General features: G+C 40.2%; 2 protein-coding genes across 13 annotated transcripts in view; one reads left to right on the top strand and one right to left on the bottom strand.

Annotated features, from left to right (window-relative positions):
• Positions 1-823, bottom strand: part of DCUN1D3 (defective in cullin neddylation 1 domain containing 3) — a 36,437-nt gene extending 35,614 nt beyond the window's left edge. For 3 of the 5 annotated variants that reach the window (XM_077141626.1, XM_077141625.1, XM_077141622.1), the window contains exon 1: positions 607-823. The gene's annotated coding sequence lies outside the window, so the exon portion shown is untranslated. Of the gene's footprint in view, positions 1-15; positions 428-606 lie in introns of those variants that run through there. The other 2 variants (XM_077141623.1, XM_077141624.1) reach the window with 1 other exon arrangement.
• LYRM1 (LYR motif containing 1) lies at positions 295-23,524 on the top strand. Of its 8 annotated transcripts, none has more exons than XM_077141632.1 (5): positions 295-350; positions 2,217-2,244; positions 12,926-13,084; positions 21,346-21,438; positions 22,500-23,524. In XM_077141632.1, the coding sequence occupies exons 3-5, from the start codon at positions 12,926-12,928 to the stop codon at positions 22,614-22,616; spliced, it is 369 nt and encodes a 122-aa protein (XP_076997747.1). In that variant the 5' UTR covers positions 295-350; positions 2,217-2,244; the 3' UTR covers positions 22,617-23,524. The 8 variants fall into 8 exon arrangements, with proteins under 8 accessions (XP_076997747.1, XP_076997748.1, XP_076997744.1 ...); XM_077141633.1 differs by having other exon boundaries at positions 321-344; XM_077141629.1 differs by lacking the exon at positions 295-350 and adding an exon at positions 357-474.
• The last annotated feature ends 468 nt before the right edge of the window (positions 23,525-23,992 follow it).

The raw sequence follows: 23,992 nt of genomic DNA, 5'->3' as shown, positions 1-23,992 counted from the left end.
TCCCCTCAAACTCACAGCTGCTCCAGAGGTTCCTCCAGTCAAACCCTTTCTGGAAACGACGGCGGCCCGGCGGGCCCAAGCCACCTACCATACCCGCTTGCGTTCCCAGGCTCCCTACCCCCACCGCCGCCGCCTCTTCTTCCACACTGCCACCGCCTCCTCTTCATCTGCGGCCCACCGGCGGCGGCCGCCCTGAGGCCCCGCCCCCTCCATCGCCTCCTGCATCATCACTTCCGGTAACCCCACCGGCTGCCGGTTCCAGGAGGGAGAATAGAGAGGAGAGGGGCGGGGAGGGTGGAAGGTTGCGTCATGACGTACGCAGCGACGTACGAAGCCGTCGCCAAGTAAGGGTAAAGACCTAGCCGCGAGGAGAGAGGGCTAGGAGGAGCTGGACTGGACCACTCTTTTAGCTGGAAGGGGGGGAAGGGAAAAGGATGGCGAAAGAGGTCAAGAGAAAAATAGGGAGAGGATAAGGTTGGCTATATTGTTGAGTATAAGTCTGAGGGTGGGGTAAAGTTAGAAGTTCACGGAGGATTGAAACTAATCCTGAGGTGGGAGTATGCTCCCACAGAGGTCCGCCAACTGGTTTGGTCCGACTTGGCCTACCGGACGTGCCAGAGCTCTGTCCACCGTGCTCTACTGGGCTCTCGGCGCGGCCTCTTCGCAGCCCGCCGGGGGCTTTGGCACTTCTGTGGGTGGGGGAAAGGCAGGACTGACGCAGAGTGAGTGTAGGGGATGGAGATGCTGACTCCAGGAGCGGGACACTGGGGGAAGGAGGTGGCTTCCCGGGGTTAGGGATGGGTTGGGGGTGGGGACGCGGCGTTGCTAGGAGACTCGCTTGTGTGACCCCAGCCTCGCGGGGGCGGCTGGGTGTCATCGCCTCTGGCCTTGGGAAACTGCCTCAGTGGGCCAGGAAGGGGAGGCCTGGTTTGGGGCTCATCTGAAACTTCTGAATCTTTTAGATTACTGAATATAAATGACAGATGTAGGGGCGATTCCCTTCCCAGCGTGCTGGGAGCAGGAGGTGTCTGGCTAGGGAAAGTTGACCTAAACGAGGCCCCGTAGAGGAGCAGAAACATTCTAGGACAAGTGAGCACCAGCTTCATAGTTTCCTCCAGCACAAACCTAAGAACAAGACAAAAGCCTTGATCCATGACTTTCCATTCGAGTAAGAGAGTTAACATGTAAATCAATAAACAAGATATCAGCAAGTGAGAAATGTCCCCCAAAACAGTAATACCGAGTGAAATGACAAAAGGGTAAAGGCCTACTCTAAATCAGTTAAGGTTGTTCAGAGCAGGCGACGCTTTTGCCCAGAATGAGAGCAGTGGAAAGACAGGAGAAAAGCTCTCTACATGGAGACTCGAGCCAGCAGAAAAGTTCTAAGGAAGGAATTGGAGTCGGGAAGGTTTTGTGGTTGAAGCAGAAAGCAAGGGGCATTGTGGTCTGTGATGAAGTAGCCAGGCTTTTTAGGCCACGGTAAGGGGAGAGACCAGGTTTAAATCTTTAAAGCATCACTCCGGCTGCTGGATAGAGAAGGGTGGTAACAGTCAGACCTGTTGGGAGGCGGTTGCAGTGGGCCTAGGGAGAGGTGATACTGGTCATGTAGAAATAGCATTATATTGAGAATATGTTTTGGAGGTAAAGCTTGCAGGATTTGCTGCCAAATTGGACTTAAGGTGTATGGGAGAAGGAAACATCAAGAATGATTCCTATTGGGGAAGACCAGAAAGAAAACAGTTTGGAAAAGAATATTACAAGTTCTCTTTTGAATATATTAGGTTTTACTGGAGTACAACTACAGCAGTGACATGCCAGGGAGTCAATCTTTGGATTCATGTATCACAGTTTGATAAGTCCACTAGCCATCAAAGAGAAAATGTTAAGAAATTAGATATACAAATTAGGGGAAAAGTCATAGTTGGAGATTACAAATGTGGGGGTTGTCAGTATAGATCATCTAGAAAGAGGCAAAGAAAAGAGGAAAGCCCAGGCTAAATTTCCTGGATTCTCAGCATTTAGAGGTTACACGGAGTAAAAGAAGCCAGAAAAGGAGACTTTGATGCAGACAAGGCCTCAAGTACAAGAGGAAGACCCCTTCAAATCCTGGAATAATGGGACCCATCCTTCTAATCAGTGAAACATCCCCTGACTGACCAGATTCTACTCATCCTCTAAGGTCTGCCTCAAGTCTCTGTCCTCTCTTCCTCTCCCAGGTGTCAGTGCTTTTGGACTTCTGCACAGGTAATTGCCTCCATTATAGCAAGCCTGACTTTACATATTATTTGTTTATATGTCTGTCTCCCCCATGGACCCTAAGCTCTTTGAGAACAGGAACTGTCTTTGTGTCCTGCTGGCCCCTAAGGATACAGAGCCTTGTACATCATGTGGCTGTAGCTTGGTAGGAACAAAACAGTTAAGAACTCTGCATTCATAAATTATCAGCCATGGAATTTGACAGCTTCTGATAAAGGGGTTTTTGTCCCTGCCACTGCTGCCACTATCACCACCATCACAATCTAGATATAGCCAATCTCATGAGATAATGGGAAAGGGTGTCTATCAGAAGACCAGCTAAAAGAATGGCCTTACCATTCTTTGAGCTGATGGAGTTGGCCTATGTTAGAGATTGCAGACTCGCAAGACAGGTTCTGCCCACAAACATTGTTCAGCCCACAAAGTGATTACAATTCTTTGTAATTTACTTGCCAACTTTAAAAAATTGGACATCAAAGTCCGGATTTTCAGCCTCTTTTGAAAAATCAATCTGGCAGCAACAGGCATGAGGCTCCTACACATCAAATGAACTACTTCCCCACTTGCACGTGACTCATTCTTGAGTTTGCAGTAACTTACCAACTGGCCCTATGGGTGATTTTTTTTTATTTTTCAAAGAAAAGAGATTTATGTAGTCAGTCAAAAAACCGCTGGGGTCATTTTTTTAAATAGCTCTTTTTAAAATTGATACATATTATATATTCACATACCATGTAATCATCCAAAGTGTACAATAAGTGGTTCACAGTATCATATAACTGCATTTATCATCACAATAAACTTTTTTTTCTTTATTGTGATAAACAGCATATACAAAAAAAGCAATAAATGTCAAAGTACATTGCAACAATTAGTTGTAGATCAGATTTCAGAGTTTGATATGGGTTACCATTCCACAATTTTAGGTTTTTACTTCTAGCTGCTTTAATATATTGGAGAATAAAAGAAATATCAGTATAATGATTCATACCCATTTGTTAAACCCTAACTTCTCTGTATAACTCCACCATCACCTTTGATCTTTCTCCAGCTCTTTAGGGGTATTTGAGCTATGCCCATTCTAACTTTTTCAGGTTGGAAGGAACTGTCCAATAATATGGAATAGGGGGACGGAACTAGTTGATGTGTTGATGTTCTGAAGAGGCTGGCCCTTCTGCATTTGAGGACTTATCTGGTCCAGAGACTCAATGGGTATTTTGAATTGTATCCCTTGGTCTAGAGCTGTGTTGTCTGATATGTAGCCCCCAGCAGCCTGTGACTATTTAAATTTAACAATTAAATAAAATTTAAAATTCAGTTCTTTAGATGCACTAACCACAAGTACCCAATAGCTACCGTCGTAAGTTCTTTTGGCCAAAACTGTGCCAGAGGACCTCTAAGTCCTGGGTGCTAGTCATTCTGTGCAATTTTAAGGAATTGGAATATGAAATGTCAAAAGGGCTTCAGTTCTAACTCTACAAGCTGCTGGAGTGACTTTCTAGCACTTGACCCTCAATGTAAGTATTTGATAAATAACGGTTCTCTGTGCAGGGGTCCTTGCCTTCATAACAGCTTCCAAGTACCTTCTACCTATCAAATAATTATTAAGCAACTATTCTCACCTGCAGAGGCACTGAAGCTCTTCACTAGACTAAGTCCCTGGAGAATAGAAGCAATGTTTGATTTGTCACCTATACAGGACCCAGGCAAAACCTCCAGTCCTATTAGTTCAGGCACAGATGATTTTTGTTCACAGCAAAGGTGCACTCTTGTCTGAGCCCCTTAGTTCCAGGGCTGTTAATGATTAAAGAGAAGGATGGGGGTGAGGGGGGATATTCATTTTTTGTCCTCTCTGACTTTCCTAGATCCTGTGGAGGGTCAGAGATCCCAGCTTAGTAGTTATGAACCAAGGAGTGGGGTTGGCCTCCATTTCCTCTTTTTTTCCAGCCCCTCCCATAAACCTCTTAGGCTGTCTTCTACTTCTCACCATCCACTGACCCTTCCCTGACCTTTGTCTTTTAAAATATACTGATAAGGAAACAGATATTTCCATTACTTTTTAAAATTGAGAGACCGAATCTTGGTTTCCATTCAGTATTTCTATCCCTGAGGGAAGAAATAGCTGTTCTTTCCTGGTTACAGTAGCTTTATTGGAGTTTCCCCTACCCAAGTGTAATCTTGCGTCTGCTTCAGTTACTGACATGGTATATTTAGAATGGGTGTACTTCCCTCATATGCTCTTGTTTGGAATAGTTATTTTAGCAGTCTGTCAGACATGAAAATATTTTGTTTTTCCCTGTATTCTGAAGATTTCCCTTTTCACAGAGCCTAACCTAATTTCTTTTCTTTTAAGTGAAATAAAAATACAATCTACCCTTTCCTCACTGCCCCCTGTCTCTGACACACCCTATTCTTGTCACTTTCTGTGTAAAAAGATGCTGTTTCAGAGAATAGCTGTGGTATGATTAAGTCCACACAGCATATTCTGAGATTTGCAAAATACTGTGTGGCAACACTTCCCTTTTTATATTCTAGGAACCAATAATTGAATCCAAGACAGGAAACAAGCCTATGGTGTGTGTGTGTGTGTTGCACATGTTAATTGATAGGGATGGGAAGAGGGGGTAAAGAAAACAGGGATATGTGAGATGCCGTTTAACGGGAACATTGTTCGCTTTGGATAAAGATGACGCAATATAGGATACAGGTTGTATGCTAAAAAGTAATGAGTGTATCAGATCTGGGGGGGAAGCACACCACAGAATAAGGGAGGAGTAAGAGATAAAGGAAAGAAAATAGGGAAGTGTGATGATGCTTTTGGTGTTGGCACCTGCATTGTATTTCCAGTAAGAAGCATGAGCTGTAGTCTGAAGATAAAACAGTGCCTGCAATAGGGCTATTTACTCATACTAAAGAACAATAGCCCTTTACTGTACAAGGATTATTAATGATCAGAGGGAAAGGGCATTAGGAAAATCCATTACTAACACAGAGCAGTAAATTGGCCAACAGACAACACTTTGCTTTTCCCTCTTCTGCAGACAAAGCACTGGATAGATAAAAGGCTTTATTGTTGCTCCTTTATTTCCTCCCATTCTAGTAACTTTTGCCTTTAACTCACAGTGCTAAGTGAATTATCTCATGAATAATCCTTAGAATAACTTTTTGAAGAAGAGTTTACATTTTTTTAAGAAACTGAAACTGAAGGTTAAAAACATGTCTTTGGGGTGAAGTCAGGATTCCAACCCAGGCTTGACCATCCCAGAACTCCTGCATTCATTCTCTGTATTATATTTTCCTGTCTTGTACAAATGTGGGAAACTTTAAGTGCCTAAAACCAAGACAGTCATTTCCTATTGTGCTGTCCAGAGCAAAAAAACCTGATTGCTTTGGCATTATTAAGAGTACTTCAGTTCTCTAGAGGTTTCTAAATTGACAAAAGCTTTAAATTGCAATTTTCTGGGTTGTTTTGAACTCTGATCATTGGATACAATAGACATTATTCCCCAAAGAATTATTTTCAAGGAAAAATGTGTGAGAACCCCATTTTTCTACCTGTTTGGTTTTAAGCATCACAGAAACATGGTAAAGCATTTTAGTCTAGTGGTCATAGCCAGTGACCTTAGAACTAAGAGTGTAGGTTCTATCAGTATCTTTTATTACCCTAGATGGAACTAGGCCTACCCCCAGAAAAATAACGCTGTGATTTCAGTTCCTTATCCTGACCCCCACATCTCTTGAAAACATCATTGTGAGGGTTAATTAGTATTTGCAAGTATTCTGAGGCCTTCATTGGGAAACTTGGCCCAAATACTACTTGTATTTATCTCAGGATGAGACTGGACATTAACAGTGATCATTCTGAGTGTGTAAATGTATTCCTCTAACAAATCTTTCTCAAGTTCCAACTGTGTGGCAGCCTAGGCGTGTAGGGAATAAAACACAGTAACACCCCCCACCCCTACCCCATACACTCCCTCACCCACGACCCTTATCCCCACCACACCCGCTAGAGAAAGAAAGGTAAGTTAAACAGAAAATCACAATAGAATAGGGTGTACGCTATGATGGTGTTGTCAGACTTGGGTTCCTAGGTTCTTGGTTGTGCTGTGAGAAAGAATTTGAGGACAGCACAGATCAAGCAAGCGGGCAAAAAATTTAACTACACATGCAGAGAAAGAGCATGTGGGCATGCTAGCCAGAAGATAGAGAGAGGTGAGGCCCCGGCACTGGGGGGTAATCTACTTATGTAGATTTTTGTTCCTTTTGTCATTTTTATTAACTATTTTACTTCCCTATCGTTTTTCCTCCTTCCTTGACCCTTGATGCTTGATCAAAGATGACTTACTCAGTTGGGGTTGGTTGGCCTCAGGTGTCTTTTTTTGCTGTTCTTCTCAGAGATATCTTTCGCTTTGCAGCCTGAGGTCTAATGGCCTGACCACTTCTTGAAATTTTCCCCTTGCTCATCAGCCAGCCACTGCCCTAATTGTACCCCTGCCTCAATGGGGTAAGCTAGAGGTGCCATCAGTACACATAGGAAGGACACTGACCCAGTGTCAGCCTGAAGAAGGTTGCCCCGCGAGAAATGATGTCCAAGCTAAAAGAAAATGCAGCAGCTTGGCAAAGAAAGAGTGTTTCAGCTGTATGTGTTGGGGCCTTTGGCAAAGAGAAGTAGTCCCAGATTTTAAGGAATCAGGGCAGCAAGACTTAGGAGGTCCTATCACTAAAGCACAAAATGAGCACATAAGATGATAATTTCGTTGGGTAGATTTCACAATCTCCCTGCCCCCCACACCCTAAAAATAATAAAAATAAAATGCTCAGGGAAGAAATTTGACTACAGTACAGTCTTTGTTATAAGATGATGAGAGAAAACAAATTCCACTTAGAGGCAGATCTTCCTTGAAAGAATGGAAAGGGGCCTTTCCTTCACCTCCTCAGGCTCAGAAACCCGTGTTAATTACCCTTTCCTTTTTTTTTTTTTTAACCGTTCTCTTGTTTGTGCTGCAACACTTTTTCTTCAGTAGACACAAAAGCCTCATGAGAGTCCAACACTTGGAGTTTTGACATTCCTGAGACCAGAGTCATACTTATATAAATTTCATCTGTGGAAAGGGAATTTTCGTTTCTGTTGTTAAACTCCTAAGTGTTCATGCTGTGATGGTCTTTCCAAAAGTGGGGGAAATTGTCCCAAAGGCGGGTAAAAATGATGATTTTAGCAAATCCTTCCATAGGCCTTCTGTCTAACTAACTAGGTCTGACATGCCAAATACTAGCCTGAACTACGTATGCCTAGCTGTGTGATTCCTAGAACCTTTCACTTTACTTATTTATATTCTTAACTGCACGCAGAAGAATGAATGGGTTTGTTGGTTGTTGTTGTTTTTTTAATAAATTAATCACTCCTCATTATGAGTCCCCATTAATGATGCCAGGGAAAAAAACAATAACAAGGAAAAACTTGTGGTTAGAGAAATAATAATCCAGCCTTTATGACTTTTAATACTGACTTGTATCACAATTAATTAGGTGATAGTAAGTCAAGATTCTCGCCTCACCATCTGCAAGATTGGTGCAATCATAAGTACTTATAAAACGGTTTGAAATCCAGCACGTTATTAAAAGAGTAAATCAGATCATGTTACTCTACCACTGTCTTTCCTCTCCTGTTAGACTACAAGCAAACTCCTTTCCAACACCCACCCTCCCACGCTGTGCTGGACTCTGCTGACCTGTGGCTTCACCTCCCCCACATTCATTTTTGAAGTGGTATCTTCCTCAGAGCCTTTGTTCCTGGTCCTCCCTTCTCCACTGCCCTTCCCATAGCTCTTCCCATCAGCTTCTTTCAGGTCTCAGTTCAGTTGTCATTTCCTAAGAGAGACCTTCCCTGACTACCCAGAATAAAATAGCCCCTGCTCATTCGCTTTATGTTACTGTTTAATAATTTCGGAGCACATATCACTATCTGAAATTGTCATTTTTTCATTATATCATCTGCCTTTGCCACTTGAATATATGTCCTCAGAGGACAACCATCATGGCTACTTGTTTATCACTCTATCCTCAAGCTAGCAGGTGCCAGGCACATTATGGGCACTCAGTAAATGTTTGTTGAGTGACTGGATGATGGATCCTTGGGAGGGAAGGGTAAGGCCTGCAGGTGATTGCACTGTAACGAGCCCTGCCCTGGTGTCTCTTCTGTGATGTCAGCTGCCTCTGGAGTCAGCTGCTGCTGGGGATGGAAGAGCAGAGCAGTCCAGCCTGGTGCACAACCTCCTTTAACAGTGCTGGTATATAGCATAACTATTGAAGAAGGGCTGTTGCAGGACTGGGTAGGGGTAGATGGTATTGAGGGACTTTATAAAAAAGGATTATTGCAATTTGTGCTAAAGTGTAAAGGGAAAAAAAAAGATGCTTTTTGCTCTTTGTATAGGAAGGGAATAGAATTACTTAGTTCCCTTTATCAGAAGTGGCTAAGTTGTTTAAAGCCAATCACATAAAATATTCAATAACATTTATTAAGATTGAGCCATCTAGATGAGTGATTCTGGCCCCACCTCTTGCTAGTTGTGTGACTTTGGGCAACTTCATCTCTTTTTGCTTCACTTTTCTTCTTTGTAAATGGAGATATCTACCTTATGGAGTTGTAATGATTATGAGAGTTAATAAATGTAAAGCACCTAGCAAAGCGTTTGGCACAGGGTAAGTGCAAAGCAAATGTCAGCTCTTACTATTAGTAGTGGTATAATGGATAAGACATAGTTCCTATCCTCTAGGAATTCAGATTTTAGGAAGAAAGAGATGTGTAAAGAAGTAAGTGCACAAGAGCAATAATGGGTTGTGATAGAAGCAGGGAGTAGGGGGTGGGGGATGCTCCCCACTGTATAGCAAATAGCTGTCTGCTAGGCAGGTCATGGTGGGTAGCATAAAAGAGACATTGCATTCTAAGTGGAAGGCTCTGCCAGGAGAAACAGTAGGCCTGCTTTAGACACAACAGGGTGCCTTAGGGCAGGAGCTCCCAAACTTCTGTGATTCAGAATCCACTATCACAATTTTTGTAACCATTTAAATACATTTATTTAAAGGGAACTCTATATCATTATAGATCTATGTCACTCTTAAATCATAGGTTTGATGGACTATTTCATTCTAATATACATTAGAATAATCACAGTTAGTAAAATAAGTATTTGTACTGTCCATCTAAAGTTACCTCCCCAATCAATCTGCAAGACACCTGCATTAGGGGAAACTTCTCCCAACATGACCAGAGGCCAAAGTATGGAGTATCTGTCGGCCCTTCCTTAGTGGAACAGGCTGTATACAGCAGGTGCTCAGTAGTGAATTTCATCTAAGCATAGTTTTTTGTTTGTTTGTTTCAGCATTGTTTTTATACTTGAGATGCAATTTCAAAAAAAGAAACCAATGTCTGAGCACACCTTATATTGCCATTTTTTTCTCCTCCTGGGATTTTGAGGTTAAGAAGGTAAAAAAAGAGTTTCAAAATAATGTCAGTTTTGGGATAAAAGTTATAAAGTTTTAACTGTAAAAATTATATAAGAACAGGGCTGGCCACGGTGGCTCAGAAGGCAGAGTTCTTGCCTGCCATGCTGGAGACCTGGGTTCGATTCCTGGTGCCTGCCTGTACAAAAAAAAAAAATTATAAAAACAGATTTCCTCCCAGATGAGACTGCAGTTCAGTTGTGGACCTCGGAATGATCGATAGTCCTCATGTAGCCTGAGGAAAAATCCCAGCAGACCCCGCTGCATCAAGTCAACGTCTGATGCTAGTGAAGAAGGAAAAAGACTACCTCAGTCTTGCATTAATAATGAAAGATAATGGATAGTTTTTTTAAAATGCCAATTTCAAGCTCCTGAAACCAAAGGAAGGAAAACTGTTCTTGAAAAAGGCAGTTTTTCTAAATGATTATTTTCTAGGAAGAAAGACAAGCATATAAACCAAAAGGAAAAGAGTGTGTGTGTGTATATATATATGTATGTATGTAAGTATATATAGATAGTTGATTCTGTTCCTAGAATGACAAGCTTTCTTTAGTGTGAGACATTTCCATTTATTTATTCAGCAAATAATTGTTGAATTCCAACTATGTGCCAACTACCTTGCTAGGTGGTAAGGATTCAGCAGTAAATAAGTCTGCTGTGGTTCCAGTAACCCTGAAGGCTAGTGTCTGTTGGTGGAAGACAGACATTAACAAGCCATTACTTAAGTGATGAGCATCACAAATAAGAAATACAGGCAGCCCTGAGAGGACTCCTTAGGGAATGTGGCGGGAGGTGGGGAGGTTGGGGGGGGGGTGGCGGGGACGAGAAGGGAGGCCAGAAGGCTTTTCTGAGACATCCATGTTTTCACTATGAACTGAAGGATGGTTGGGGTTGGTCAGGTGAGACAAAGGAGGGGATCAGGGTAGAGCCTTAGGGAGAGGGAACAACTTGAGTATGTGCACCTAAGGCCAGAAAGAACATAGTTCCTTCTAGTAAGAAAAGAACAAAAGAAGCATTTTTCTTATCTTTTTCTCTTGACTTGGAAGCAAATGATAAGCTAGACTCAGTAATACACAATGGGGAATGCAGCTTCTGACCCTTCTCTCTGGCAGTCTTTGGGACTTTCTGTGTCATTCAGTGATTGGGGACTAGACATCACTTATCTCCCTTTCAGTATAAGTTTTCAAAACAAACATTAATTAAAGTGTTTTGAAAATAGTCTTGTTAAGTACCAATTGTTCATAGTGCTTGTCATCTTGAGTATCTAATTGCAGGGCTTATATATCAGATTATGACTTATGACTGGTTATAGTTGGAAGCTGTTGTTCTTAGAGTAGTTAAAGGACACCAATTAAAAGCATGCTTTGGAGAGGGTTATGCTGTTCTAATTTACCAGACCTTCTTCACTTGCCTGCCCAAGTGTCAGGCTGTCAAGGAAGTTTCGTTTGTTAATGCCAGGGAAGTGAAGCAATCATTAGTAAATGCTAGTTACAGACTCTCTGACCCTCATAGAACTGAGTCATGTATTTTCATATGAAACCATGGAGTTTTAGGGAGAGCCAGAAACTTAGAAACCTGTTTTTCTTACCAGGAAAAATGTCATCATCTCATTTGGGTTTTTATTATGATTAGCCACAAAGCATGATGTTTTCTCTTGGTTTTTATGAATTCCTTTCAGCATTTTTTCTGTGATGCATCATGAACCTTAGAATTGGTGTTAAATGTAACTTTGGTGCTTTTTTAACTTTCGAATTGGGTAAAATCGTGCTTTCAAGCCTTTCATCAAATAGTTAATTTAAGCCTTAGTTCGGTCCTCCTTGCTCAAGAATGGTCACCAGGGTCAGGAAAGTAGAAGGGACAACCATATTCGAGAGACAAATTCTTTGTAAGGTGAGTTTCTTGCATTTAGGGTACTGAGAAATTCTAGATCAGCACACCTCCTTCCAGCTCCCATTTGCATTTTTAACTGCCCAAATTCTTACAAGCTCAGGACCACCCTAAAGCATACACTCTCCAGGGAGTAAGCCTCCCCCATGTGTTAGAAATGGGTCATGTTCTTAAATGGCTGTAGCAGCCTACTTCCTGATCCTGATGAGCCTGTTTGAGAAACTCCCAGGATTCAAGTGCCTGGCTCTGCTACTGGTTCACCAGATCAGTCCCCCTTGCCTTCCCAGTCTGTTCTCAGCCATTTGTTAAAGGTAGTTCAGTGATCATTACTCTGTATCTGACTAATCAGAATTCTACAATAATAGGACTTTTCCTTTCTTTCTTAAATGCTTTCATATGTAGAAATAAATGGAAAAGAAATAGGCTGCTGAAGTTTTTGTATAAGTGAAAAAAGGAAACAACCAAAATGCCCATCAACAGAATGAACATCGAGATAATTTCATACAGAGGACTGATTTGCAGTAGTGAAAACGTATGAATTAGAGCTACGTGTAATGACATGGATGAATCTTACACATATAGTGAGGGGAAAAAAAGCAAGTTGTAGAATAATATAATACTATTTATATAAAGTGTTTACACTTGCAAAGCAATACTATGTAATATTAAGTAAAAAGATAGGCATGATAGTGATAAAAAAGGAGTACAGTGGGTTCTGCAACTGTATACATAATTAATATTCTTTAAGGTACTTGGTGGATATATGACTAAGTTACATGGTTCTCTATACCTTTTTGTATATCTAAAATATTTCATAATAAAAATAACTTACAAAAAAAAGAAAACACAGTTTTATAAGTTATAAGACATAATTTTATTTTTAAAAATACCATTACAGTTCTCACTTACCTAGAAAATTCAGTTATCCAAAATATGTCTTCTAGGTACTCTGGTAAAATTACATCAAAATATGCACTAAAAACATCACTCCTAAGGTATGTTAGTAAGACCAGTTTAAAGACTAGTCAACTGTGTGTTCATTTTATCCTGTTCATAAAACTGGCCATCACTGGGATGATGAACAAGCTCGTGGAAAAATATGTAGATATCTGGATTTCCTACTATGTCAGTCTGGCAATGCTACCAGACAGATATGTTCAAAAAGAGCAATTATTTTTAGACTAAAAGTTGCGTTTTAAAAAATTGTACATCTGCCTGGCTGTCTACTGACAAATTGAATTTTTATGCAAATTTTTCTTCTATTTTGGTGGTTCTGGAGATGACAACAGCAACACGACAAGAAGTTCTTGGCCTCTACCGCAAAATTTTCAGGCTCACGAAGAAATGGCAGGCGGCATCAGGGCAGATGGAAGATACCATTAAAGAAAAGCAGTACATATTAAATGAAGCCAGAACACTATTCCAGAAAAACAAAAATGTAAGTAGGCCTCATAGGAGTTTGCAAGGAGTTTCTTGCGGTGTTCATCTTTTCTGTCCTACAAATAAGAGGACTGAACAGCACAAATCAGAGTGGCACAGCACAGGGCAAGAAGGGACCAGCCCAGCCACCGGAAAATAAAACCCAGCTGACATTTCTCTCTTCACTGTTCCAGCGCCTCAGTGTCCTCAGAAGACCCCATGGGCCAGGTGACATCAGGCCAATGAGAGTGTTCAGGGGAGAAGGTGCTTCTCATTCACTGAGTCGGTTTCTAGCCACTCCCACAGGAGGTGCTCAGTTAAATTTTTTTTTTCAATTCATAAATTATTCAAAGCCTCCAAACAAACCCATTCAGTGGGAAGAAAATAAGATGAGACACAGGTTTCCCTTCATAACTCCACTTTAAACTCAAGCCTCTTTGGCTAGCAAAGTGAGTTCACTCTTTAGGACTACATAATTGGGTAAAATAGTGCCTCCATTAGCTAGTTAACCAAACTCCACAGGGAGCCAGAAACCATTTCCAAGATGCTTGATTTGAGCCATCCCAACAAACCATAAAGCATTACCTATTAGTTCCTTAGAAAGACTGCTTGGCACTAAGCATGGAAAGAGGCTTTCAGCTGCCTCAGCTTTTTTCCACTGTCTTCTCATTGATCTAATGGATTCAGTGCTACTGTTGTTCCCCTCATGAAACCTCCTGGTAGTCCACTCTCTTGACTTTTTTCCCTTTCTGACATTGTCTCTGTCTCTGTTTTGGCACTATCTGCTCCAATTTCCTACAGCTGGCTGGAGGCTCCTGGAAGGTTGGGCCTCCACCTTGAGGTCCTCAGAATATGAAATCACCTTAGGGTTCCAGCTGCCAAACCTGAAAACCCCTAGCCTCTTCCTCTCCCCTGCCACCTGAAAGCCTTCAACACCCACCTAATGGGCTAAAGCAGAACTCAACTTTCTACAATGGCACCTCCCTTCTTAGCTTGCCTACCTCTGTCATAGCTCCTGTCACCACTTTTGTTCTTATTCTTTCATTCAGCATGTCTGTGAGTCCCCGCATGTACTAAACACTCGATTAGAGGCCAGGGGATATAAAAACAAGCAAAAGTAAGAAAGGGTCCCACAAAGAAGCTCCAGAGTTATATGGAAATGTGAATAAAATTCATCACAATTGGGACAAATGTGATGAAAGAAACTCTCTTCTACAATACCATCCCCTTCTTCCCTGAATTTCTGAAGTTTCTCTCTCTTTTTTTTAACTTTGTATTTTGAAATAATTTAAAAGTTTTAACAGTGGGGACAACTAATTCAATAGGCTGAGCCCTCGATCTTGGGGTTCGCCCCTATGAAACTTATTCCTGCAATGGAGAAGCTACACCTGCCTACTCATAACTATACCTAAGAATGAACACCAGAGAGCCTCTTTTGTTGCTCAGATGTGGCTTCTCTCTCTAAGCCAACTTGGCAGATGAACTTATTGCCCTCCCCCTATGTGAGACATGACTCCCACAGGTGTAAATCTCCTTGACAATGTGGGACATGATACCTGGGATGAGCCAGAACATGGCATCATAGGATTGAGAAAGCCTTCTTGACCAAAAGGGGGAAGATTTCTCAATAAAAATATGTTTAAAAAAAAGTTTTAGGACAATTACAGAAATAATGCAATATCCCTACAGATATCTCCAGCATACCCCCTACCCAGATACCCAGATATATCAACTTTTAATATTTTGCATTTTGCCACGTTTTCTGTATCATTCTGTCTGTCTATAATATAGCTATCATTTTCTGAACATTTGAGAGCAAGTATATTTCCATATGTTTCTTGTGAACAAGGATGTTCACTTACGTAATCACCTTAAGTGCAACAAATTTTTCACTGATACAAAGTTTACATTCTATATTCCAATTTTTTCTTATATTCCTATAGTGTCATTTGGAGCCTTTTCTCCTCCATTTTTAGAGCACATCCAGTATCATGTATTGCATTTGTAATTATCTCTTTAGTTTATCTTTCTTTTTAATGTGGAAACATATATACAGCATAAATCTTCCCATCCCAACTCTACGTGAGCATACCACTCAGTGGATTAATCCCATTCACAGTGTTGCCCCATCCATTACTAGAACTTTTCTTCACCTCAAACTTAAACCCTACACATATTTTGTATTACCTCCCCATTGCCCTTCCCCCAATCCCTGGTAACCTGTACCCAACTTTGTTTCTGTGATTTTTGTCTATTCTTGACATTTTCTTTGTGGTTATGATGGGGTTTAAATTTAACATCCTATAACAATTGTGTTTGCTTTGTTGACAACTTAACTTCAATAACATACATAAACTATATGCCTATACCTCTCCATCCCCCTACCTTTATGTATTTCTTTTCACAGATTATATGGTTATACATTATGAGTCCAAAGCAATTGATTTATTATTACCTTTTATGTATATGCCTTTTAGATTTCATGGGAAGTAAAAAGTGGAGCTACAAACCAAAAACATGATAGTATCGATATTTATATTTACTCATGTCATTATCTACCAGAGATCTGTATTTCTTCATGCAGTTTCAATCATTTATCTAGTCCTTTAGATCTGTAGAATTCCCTTGAGCATTTTTTATAGGACTGATTTGGTGGTGACAAACTCCCTCAGCTTTGATTTATTTGGGTATGTGATAATCTTTTCTTCATTTTGAAAGACAGTTTTGTCAAACATACAATTCTTTTTTTAAAATATTTTTATTGATAAAACTTAACATGCAAACATATAACATTCCTAACATACAAACATGGTATACAATCAGTGGCTTACAATATCATCACATACTTGTGTATTCATTGTCATGATCATTTTTTTTAACATTTGCATCACTCCAGCAAAAGATATAAAAAAGAAAGAACTCATATATACCATACCCCTGACGCCTCCCTCTCATTGACCACTTGCGTTTCCATCTACCCAATTTATTTTAACCTTTGTTCCCCCTATTATTTGTTTATTTTTTAATCCATATTTTTTACTCATCTGTCCACACCCTTGTAAAAGGAGCATCAGACACAGGTTCTCACAGTCACACAACTATACTGTAAAAGCTATATCATTATACAATGATCTTCAAGAAACAAGGCTACTGGAACACAGCACCATGGCTTCAGCTACTTCCCTCTAGCCACTCTAATATACCATAAACTGAAAAGGGAATATGGTATAATGTGTAAGAATAAACTCCAGGATAACCTCTTGACTCTGTTTGAAATCTCTCAGCCACTGAAACTTTATTTTTTCTCATTTCTCTCTCCCCCTTTTAATCGAGAAGGTTTTCTCAATCCCTTGATGCCAGGTCCTGTCTCATCCCGGGATTTCTGTCCCACATTACCAGGGAGATTTAGACCTCTGGGAGTCCCAGGTAGTGGGGGGGAAGGAATGCGTTCACTTGCCATGTCAGCTTAGAGAGTCCACATATGAGCAACAAAAGAGCTTCTCTGGGAGTAACTTTTAGGCCCAGTTTTAAGTAGGCCTGTCCTTTGCAGGAATAAGTTTCATAGGGGCAAGCCCCAAGATTGAGGGCTCAGCTTGTTGATTTGATAGTCCCCACTGCTTGTGAGAATTGTCAAAAATTCTCCAAATGGGGAAATTGAATGTTTCCCCCTTTCTCTCTAATCCCCCAGGGGGACTTCACAAATACTTCTTTATTCACTGTCCAAATCACTCTGATATTTATCAGGGCATCACACTAACCTGGACAAACCAACACAATCTCATGCCCTATTCAAGATTCCATATACTTATGGTATTCAACTAAAGTGATCATACAAGTTAAATTAGGAAATGCACTACTTAAAATTTAAATTTTGCACCAAATAAACATCTCTCCCTTTAGTCTCCAGATAGAGAATTCTTGTTTGACAGTTTTTTGTTTAAGTCATCCCATTGCCTTCTTGCTTCCACGGCTTCTGATGAGAAACTGGCCCTTAATCTTACAGAGGCTCCCTTGTATGTAACATGGTGCTTCTCTCTTGCAACTTTCAGAATTTCCTCTTTGTCTTTAGCATACAGCAGTTTGATTATATTGTGCTATGGCATAAGCCTATTTGGGTTTATCCTGTTTGGAGTTTGTTGAGCGTCTTGGGTGTATAAATCCATGTCTTTTGTTAAATTTAAGAAATTTTCATCCATTATTTTCTTTGAAAGTTCTCTCTGCCCTTTCTTCTCCTTCTGGGGCTTTCATAATGTATATATTGGTATACTTGATGGTGTCCCACAGGTTCCTCAGGCTCTGTTCACTTCCCTTCAATCTTTCCTCCTTCTGCTTCTCAGACTGGATGACTTCACTTGTTTTATCTTCAGGTTCACTGAGTCTTTCTTCTGGCAGCTTCAATCTGCTGTTCAACCCCTCTGAGGGAATTTCTAATTTCTATTACTGTGGTCTTCAACTCTGGTTCCTGTTCATAATTTTCGTCTTTCTGTTGATATTATTTGTATTCATCTATTGTTTTTCTTTAGTTCTTTGTACATGTTTTCCTTTAGCTTTTTAAGCATATTTAGAACCATTTTTAAAAAGTCTTTGTCTAGATTTGTTTCCCAGTGCCTGCCCATGCAAAAAAAAAAAAAAAAGTCTATGTCTAGAATGTCCCAGATCTCATCCTCCTCATTAATGGTTTCTAATGCTTTAATCTTCTCCTTTGGTTGAGCCATTGTTTCCTGTTTCTTTATAGTCTTGAAATCTGTTGTTGAAACCTTGGCTTTTTAATATTTTATTGTGCTGTCCATAGAATTTAGCCTCTGAGGTGTCTGCTTTTTAAGTTTGTATCCAGCTAGAGTTATGACAGAGCTTTCCTTTGAATACCAGGAGCTAACAAAAGAAGGGGAAAAAGTAAATCGTTTTCTAGTCTTGGCAGATTGACCTGTGCAGGTGTTCTCCTTTAGGGCTTATCCACATAATAAGTTTAGAGACTAGCTCCAGGCTAAAGCATAAGGACCCTCCTGATCCTTTCTGCTCTGCCTCTTGCCTTGGACATGTGCATGTGGACCTGGGAATTCCCCTGTTTACACGGATAGGAATGTGCTCTCTTTTCTAGGAAATGTTTTTCTCATGGTCCTGGGCATTGCATTGTATATCCTACAGCCAGCATTACCTTGCCCCAGGCAGTCACTTGACCTATAGGAGAGCTTGGTGAGTTGTCTTATACATGCAGGCCAAATACCCTCAGGCCACCATTAGATAGATTGGGCCAGATATACATACTCCCCAAATGCGCACAAGGATTCCTCTCCTCCCTCTGGAGGTGGGACCAGGGGCCCACACTGGGAACTTGGGCTGGCCCTGCATAGCACCAGTGAGGGGTTAGGGAGAGGCTAGCCTGGGTCCCACAGGATCCTACTGCTTTTTTTTTTTTTGTATGCTGAATGGGTGGGGGTCACATTTCATTCCTTTTCCATGTGGTTATCCCATTATTGCAGCACCATTTGTTGAATTTTTTTTTTGTGGGGCGGGGCAGGGGGGGTGGGGTGTGGTAGTGCATGGGCCGGGAATCAAACCTGGGTTTCCTGCATGGCAGGTGAGAATCCTACCACTGAACTGCCCTTGTAACCCGAAGATCCTACTGCTTTTAGCATTTTTCTTGATTCACATTGCCCTGTTACTGCAGTTCTTCATATGCTTTCTGGAGCTGTTTTTTTCCTTCAGTTGTTAACAACAATCCTTCATTTCTCCTGCCTAGATAGGCCCAAATTGGTGTAAGCCAGAGGGACATGTGTGTATCACTGATGGTATGTGAGATTATTTGGGGGAGGGTTATCTGGGTTTTAAGTTTTAAGAAGTGTACTTGTTTTACTGTGTATTAGAAAGTAGAATATTAGACTATACTTTCACAAATACTATTGCTTATGAGAGAGTCCATTTAAAGAAAATTATTAATATTAGTATAGGTGTGTCTTAGTTCCTGAACTACTAAAACAATATCATTAAATGGGTTGGGTTAAACAATAGAAATTCATTGGGTCACAGTTTTGAGGCTAGGAAGAGTTCAGAGTTGAGGCATTAGCAGGGTGGTAGCATTCTGAAACAGGCTGATGATGAGCCTTGGTCCTTGGCTTTTCTGTCACATGAGGCCATCTCTCCTTTCTCTTCTGGTTCCCGTAGACTTCCAGCTTCTTGCTTCCCATGGTTTCTCTCTTCCTTTATGCAATTTCCTTTGCTTATAAGGACTTCAGCCACATTGGTTTAAGGCCCACCTTCATTCAGTTTGGGTACACCTTAACTAATAACATCTTCAAAAGTCCTATTTACAAATGGGTTCATATGCATGGTTCTAGGAATTAGGACCTGAACATGCCGTTTGGTGGGGATTCAGACCCAACAAGGTAGTATGAATGTGGCAAAATTGTACAGGCAGCCTGTGAATGACTGAGGTTTAAAAAACTGTAGCCCAAGCCTGTTCAAATGGTCAGAGTCCGAGGTCTCCCCAGCCTCCTTAGGCATACCTTTGTGAGGGCTTTTCATTTCTTCCCACACTCTTATACAGGCTTAAGTAGCTTCTCGTCATCTCACTCATTGAAAGAGTTTAATAATCCAAAATATCTCACAAATTGCTCTGAATCCCTGCGGGCAAACAGGAACGTGGAAATCTTATTCCCAAGGTGAACATCAGAGCAACAGCTTCTGAGAAGCCCAGAGGTCAGAAAGTTGAACCTTTGCCCCAAGGAATTCAGCTGTAGTTCCATGCACTGCTGTTCCTGGAACTCTTCTTTTCTGCTCCAAGAGGTACCATAGGACAGGAACACCCTTTGAATTTCCAAGCAACCACGGCCCAGACTTCACTGTGGGTGTCATCTGAGCTGATGCAATTCTAGTCTGCTTTGAGGCCCATTTGCAATGCTTAACAGAGCCATGTGTTGACTAATTTTCCACTTCAGAATGAAAGTGGTTCTCCCCCTTCTTCTACCTACTTTGTTTTTCAGAATGAACTTTTCATTATTTTCTAGGCAGGCCTCAAAGATATTGCAGGTTTGGTTCCAGACCACTGCAATAAAGCAAATATTGCAATAAAGTGAATCACATGATTTTTTGTGTGTTGCAGTGCAGATAAAGATTATGTTTACACTATACTGTAGTCTCTTGAGGTTATAATAGCATTATGTCTTTAAAAACGATGTTTACACCTTAATGAAAATGTGACACAGAGACATGACATAAGCGCATGCTGTTGGAAAAATGAAGCTGATAGACTTGCTTGACACAGAGTTGCCATAAACCTTCAATTTTTAAAAAAAATTTCACAATATTTGTGAAGCACAATAAAGTGAAGCACAATTAAGGAAGGTATGCTTGTACTTGAAACTAGACTACCATGATTTGACTATTTTGGAATTTCAAAAGCCCTTTCTTCCCCTTAACCAATGAGCCAAGAATATTACAGTTCAAAAAAATAGAACGTTCTCTAGTATCTTACTCAGAGGGTTTCTGGACAGTACTTGCTGAAATAATTGAGTTACTTTAAAATTTAATGAGCATGAGGAGAGGGTGGCAAACACTCCCATATAGCATTGGGGGCATATATATTACTGAATCTCTTGAGAGTAATTTGAGAAATCTGAGAATTAAAAATGCATGAATATATACTCTTTGTTTGACTCAGCAGTTCACCCTCTAGGAATTTATCTTTTAGGTATATTTATACTTGAGCGCGCACACACACAATTTATAGGAATCCATAGCAGAATTGCTTGTTATGGTGAAAGATTATAAATGTCCTTCAGTAGGGGATTGGTTAAATAAAGTATGGTACAGCTTTACACTGGAATTTTATACAGTGTTAAAAAGAATGAGGCAGTATGAATACAGAAGGAGCCCCAAGTTATGTTGTTAGTGAGATAGCAAAGTTTGAAACAAAATTAAGTATGAGAAAAAAGAACAAACTAGGTCTCTCTATATATGTATGCTTATATATGCATAGAATATTCCTGGAAGGACACACAAGAAAGTGGGAACTTGGAGATGGGGGCAAGAGGGAGACTTATTTTCATGCTATATTCTTTGTAGTATTTGAATTATTTTTACCACATGCACAAAGTATCGATTTCAGTACTTTTTGAAATTTACCCCACAGTAATTTTTATATTAAATTGCTTTTGATTTTTCAAATTATTAATATATAATTAATTAGCTAGAGAACTGGAAAAGTTTAAGAAAATGTAGACCTTTATTTTATGTAGCATTAGAAAGATGCTAACAGCCTCACTTCTTTCCCCCTTTTAATAGCTCACAGACACCAACCTGATCAAACAGTGTATAGATGAATGCACAGCAAGGATTGAAATCGGACTACATTACCAGATTCCTTATCCAAGGCCAGTAAGTGTAACTCCAGTTAACATAAGGTGTATACTAATCCTCGTCAACTTGGTTATTTCCAAGAGCATATACCAAGAGGGCTAGTGCTTGCCAAGAAGCCTAGAGCTCCTGTAGGAGGCAAGCTGAAAGAAGCTATCCTTTCATGCCACCAACCCGTTGCAACAAACTAAAATGTCAATGAATACCTGATTTTTCCTACTGTACAACTTCCCCACATACAGAAGGGAAAACCATTTTTATGAAAATGTTTTTATTTTATTATAAAAACATGTTTATTGTTAAGAAAAGAATGAAGTTCAAACATTAAAGGAACACATCAAGTAGAAAGTAAAAATTGTTGAATATTCTTACCCCATGAAAGTAGCCACTATAACTGTTAGGTTGGACCATGTGAAATTGCAAATAATTTGACTCTTTGACCTGCATAAACAGAAATTTCATATTGTATTAGTTCAACCTAATAGTTTGGTAATGTAGCCTTTTTTTAAAGATGATACTGGGCTTACTGCTTTGTTTGCCTACTTATTTTACTTGATCTTTCTATAATCTTTGTGCAGAGTTCTACCTTAATCTTTTTAAATGATTGCATTGTATGCTATTGTAAGAATGTGCCATAATTTAAACCAGATCCCTATTAGTAGACATTTGGATCATTTCAAATTTTCTACTATGCAATGAACTTTTTTGTATACACACACTTCTTTTGTCCCCCATCTTTGGATTCCAACCTTGCTGTGTGACCTTGTGGTCATTTTCACCTCTCTGAAGGCAATATGGCAAAGAAGAGCACAAACTCTAGAATCAGATGGATTCCACCACTTAATGTATAACCTTGGGCAAGTTAACTTCTTTGAGCCTCCATTTTCTAATCTACAAAAATCAGAATACTAATCCCAAATAAAGTTATTGGAAAGATTGTTTATATATATAAAATTGTTGCATATAAAGATTGTTATATGGACTTGGTGCTTAGCAGAGAGTCTGAAACTTACTAAACTCCTCAACAAATGTAAGCTGCTGCTATAAGTATGGTTATTAATGTCATCCTTATTATAATTTAGATTCATCTGCCTCCAATGGGCCTTACGTCGCTACGAGGCCGAAGACTTCGAAGCCAAGAGAAACTGAGAAAATTTTCCAAACCAATATATCTCAAGTCTCATGATGAAGTATCCTAACCCAGAAGAAAGTTTATTTCTGCAAATGATGACCCACCTGGGTCTTGAATCTAACCAGATGACAAAACATGGCAAGAATTCAAATATTTCCTCAAAACCTCCACAATTTCAGTACTTGCCCCGTGATTTATACCTACACGTCCCTAGAGTTTGCCAGGGTATTGCTGCCTGAGCAGGTGTCCTGAACTGTAAAGGTCATGGGCCCTGCATCTTCACAGAAGTCACTTCCTTAAATGAGACTAAACGCTATGGGAGGAAGGCGGAAGAATAATAAGGTTTTTCATGCCAGTGCTGTTAGCCGCACATGCTCACTGATATGGAGAAAGAGCCAATCGCCAGAAATTCTTACCGCTACTGTGAATCTATATAGCACCCCAGAATTTTTTTTTAACTTTTTTTCCCCAAATTATAGATTTGCTTAAAAGTAGGTGTTGGGAGGGGAAGAACAATTTTACTTTTATTTTTTGTTTTTGACCCTTCCAATTTCTAGATAAATTGCCCTTTTAAAAAATGCATCATTGGATTGATTAGTTTTTCATGGAAATTTTATGGGAGATCCATTCTTCCTGCCCATTCCCCCATACAGACATGCAAAAAAAGAAAGTCCATATCCTATTTAAATATGTCTTTGCCTAATTGGCCTATGCATCTCATGAGGCTGAGCACTTAGAACTCGTACTATATTTGAGTATTTTGCCTTACCATGATTGAAAATCAAAAGGACCAAGCTGGCTCTCAAATGATTTCTAAAGAGAAATGGGAGAAATAGAAATTAAAATACAAAGGATTTATACCTCTGCTTATGTGAAATTAAGTGAGATCCTGTAGGCATGGCATTTGACCATCAGTGTCATACCCTTTGGCCAACAAAGATGATGGGCATTACCAATAAAGACAAATGTTCAGCAGGTTTGGTCTCTCTGTGTTGTTTTACAAAATGGCTATTGGACCCTAGAAGCAGCAATTAGTACTGCCCTGACCATTCCTAGATTTGATATTCACTTGTCACGTAGATCCTCTGATTCAAAATAAGTCATGATTTCAATCAAAATCTGCTCCTATGAGGATGCCATTTCCTGCTCAGGGTAAGTATTGCAGGATGTGGCAATGACATGAGAAATGAATATAATACTGTTTGCAAAGTAATAACATGTGCCTATTTACCTTAATACAAATGTAGACTTTGGTGAAGAGAGAGAGATTTAAATGTTTAGCTGTGTTATTCCACTCAGCTTGAATTGGGAATCTGCTGTTCCCTTGGTCACTCACTTTCCAGCTAATCTCTTTGCATAACCATCTTCCTGTCCTGAGGTGATTCTAATGGTTCACACAACATAGGGAATTTATGGCCCCTGAGCTCATGCCAACTACTAAAT

The sequence above is a fragment of the Tamandua tetradactyla genome, chromosome 23 (assembly GCF_023851605.1).
Source record: "Tamandua tetradactyla isolate mTamTet1 chromosome 23, mTamTet1.pri, whole genome shotgun sequence".
NCBI lineage: Eukaryota > Metazoa > Chordata > Mammalia > Pilosa > Myrmecophagidae > Tamandua > Tamandua tetradactyla.
Note: the sequence above shows the minus strand (reverse complement) of the source record. Positions and strands in the feature narration are given on the sequence as shown.

Excerpts from the sequence above, each read along its gene's own strand:
- LYRM1 (XM_077141627.1), top strand. The coding sequence starts at position 560 with ATGCTCCCACAGAGGTCCGCCAACTGGTTTGGTCCGACTTGGCCTACC. Across the intron at positions 723-2,179 it reads AAAGGCAGGACTGACGCAGA|GTCTGCCTCAAGTCTCTGTC; the intron begins GTGAGTGTAGGG and ends TCATCCTCTAAG. Across the intron at positions 21,439-22,499 it reads AGATTCCTTATCCAAGGCCA|ATTCATCTGCCTCCAATGGG; the intron begins GTAAGTGTAACT and ends ATTATAATTTAG.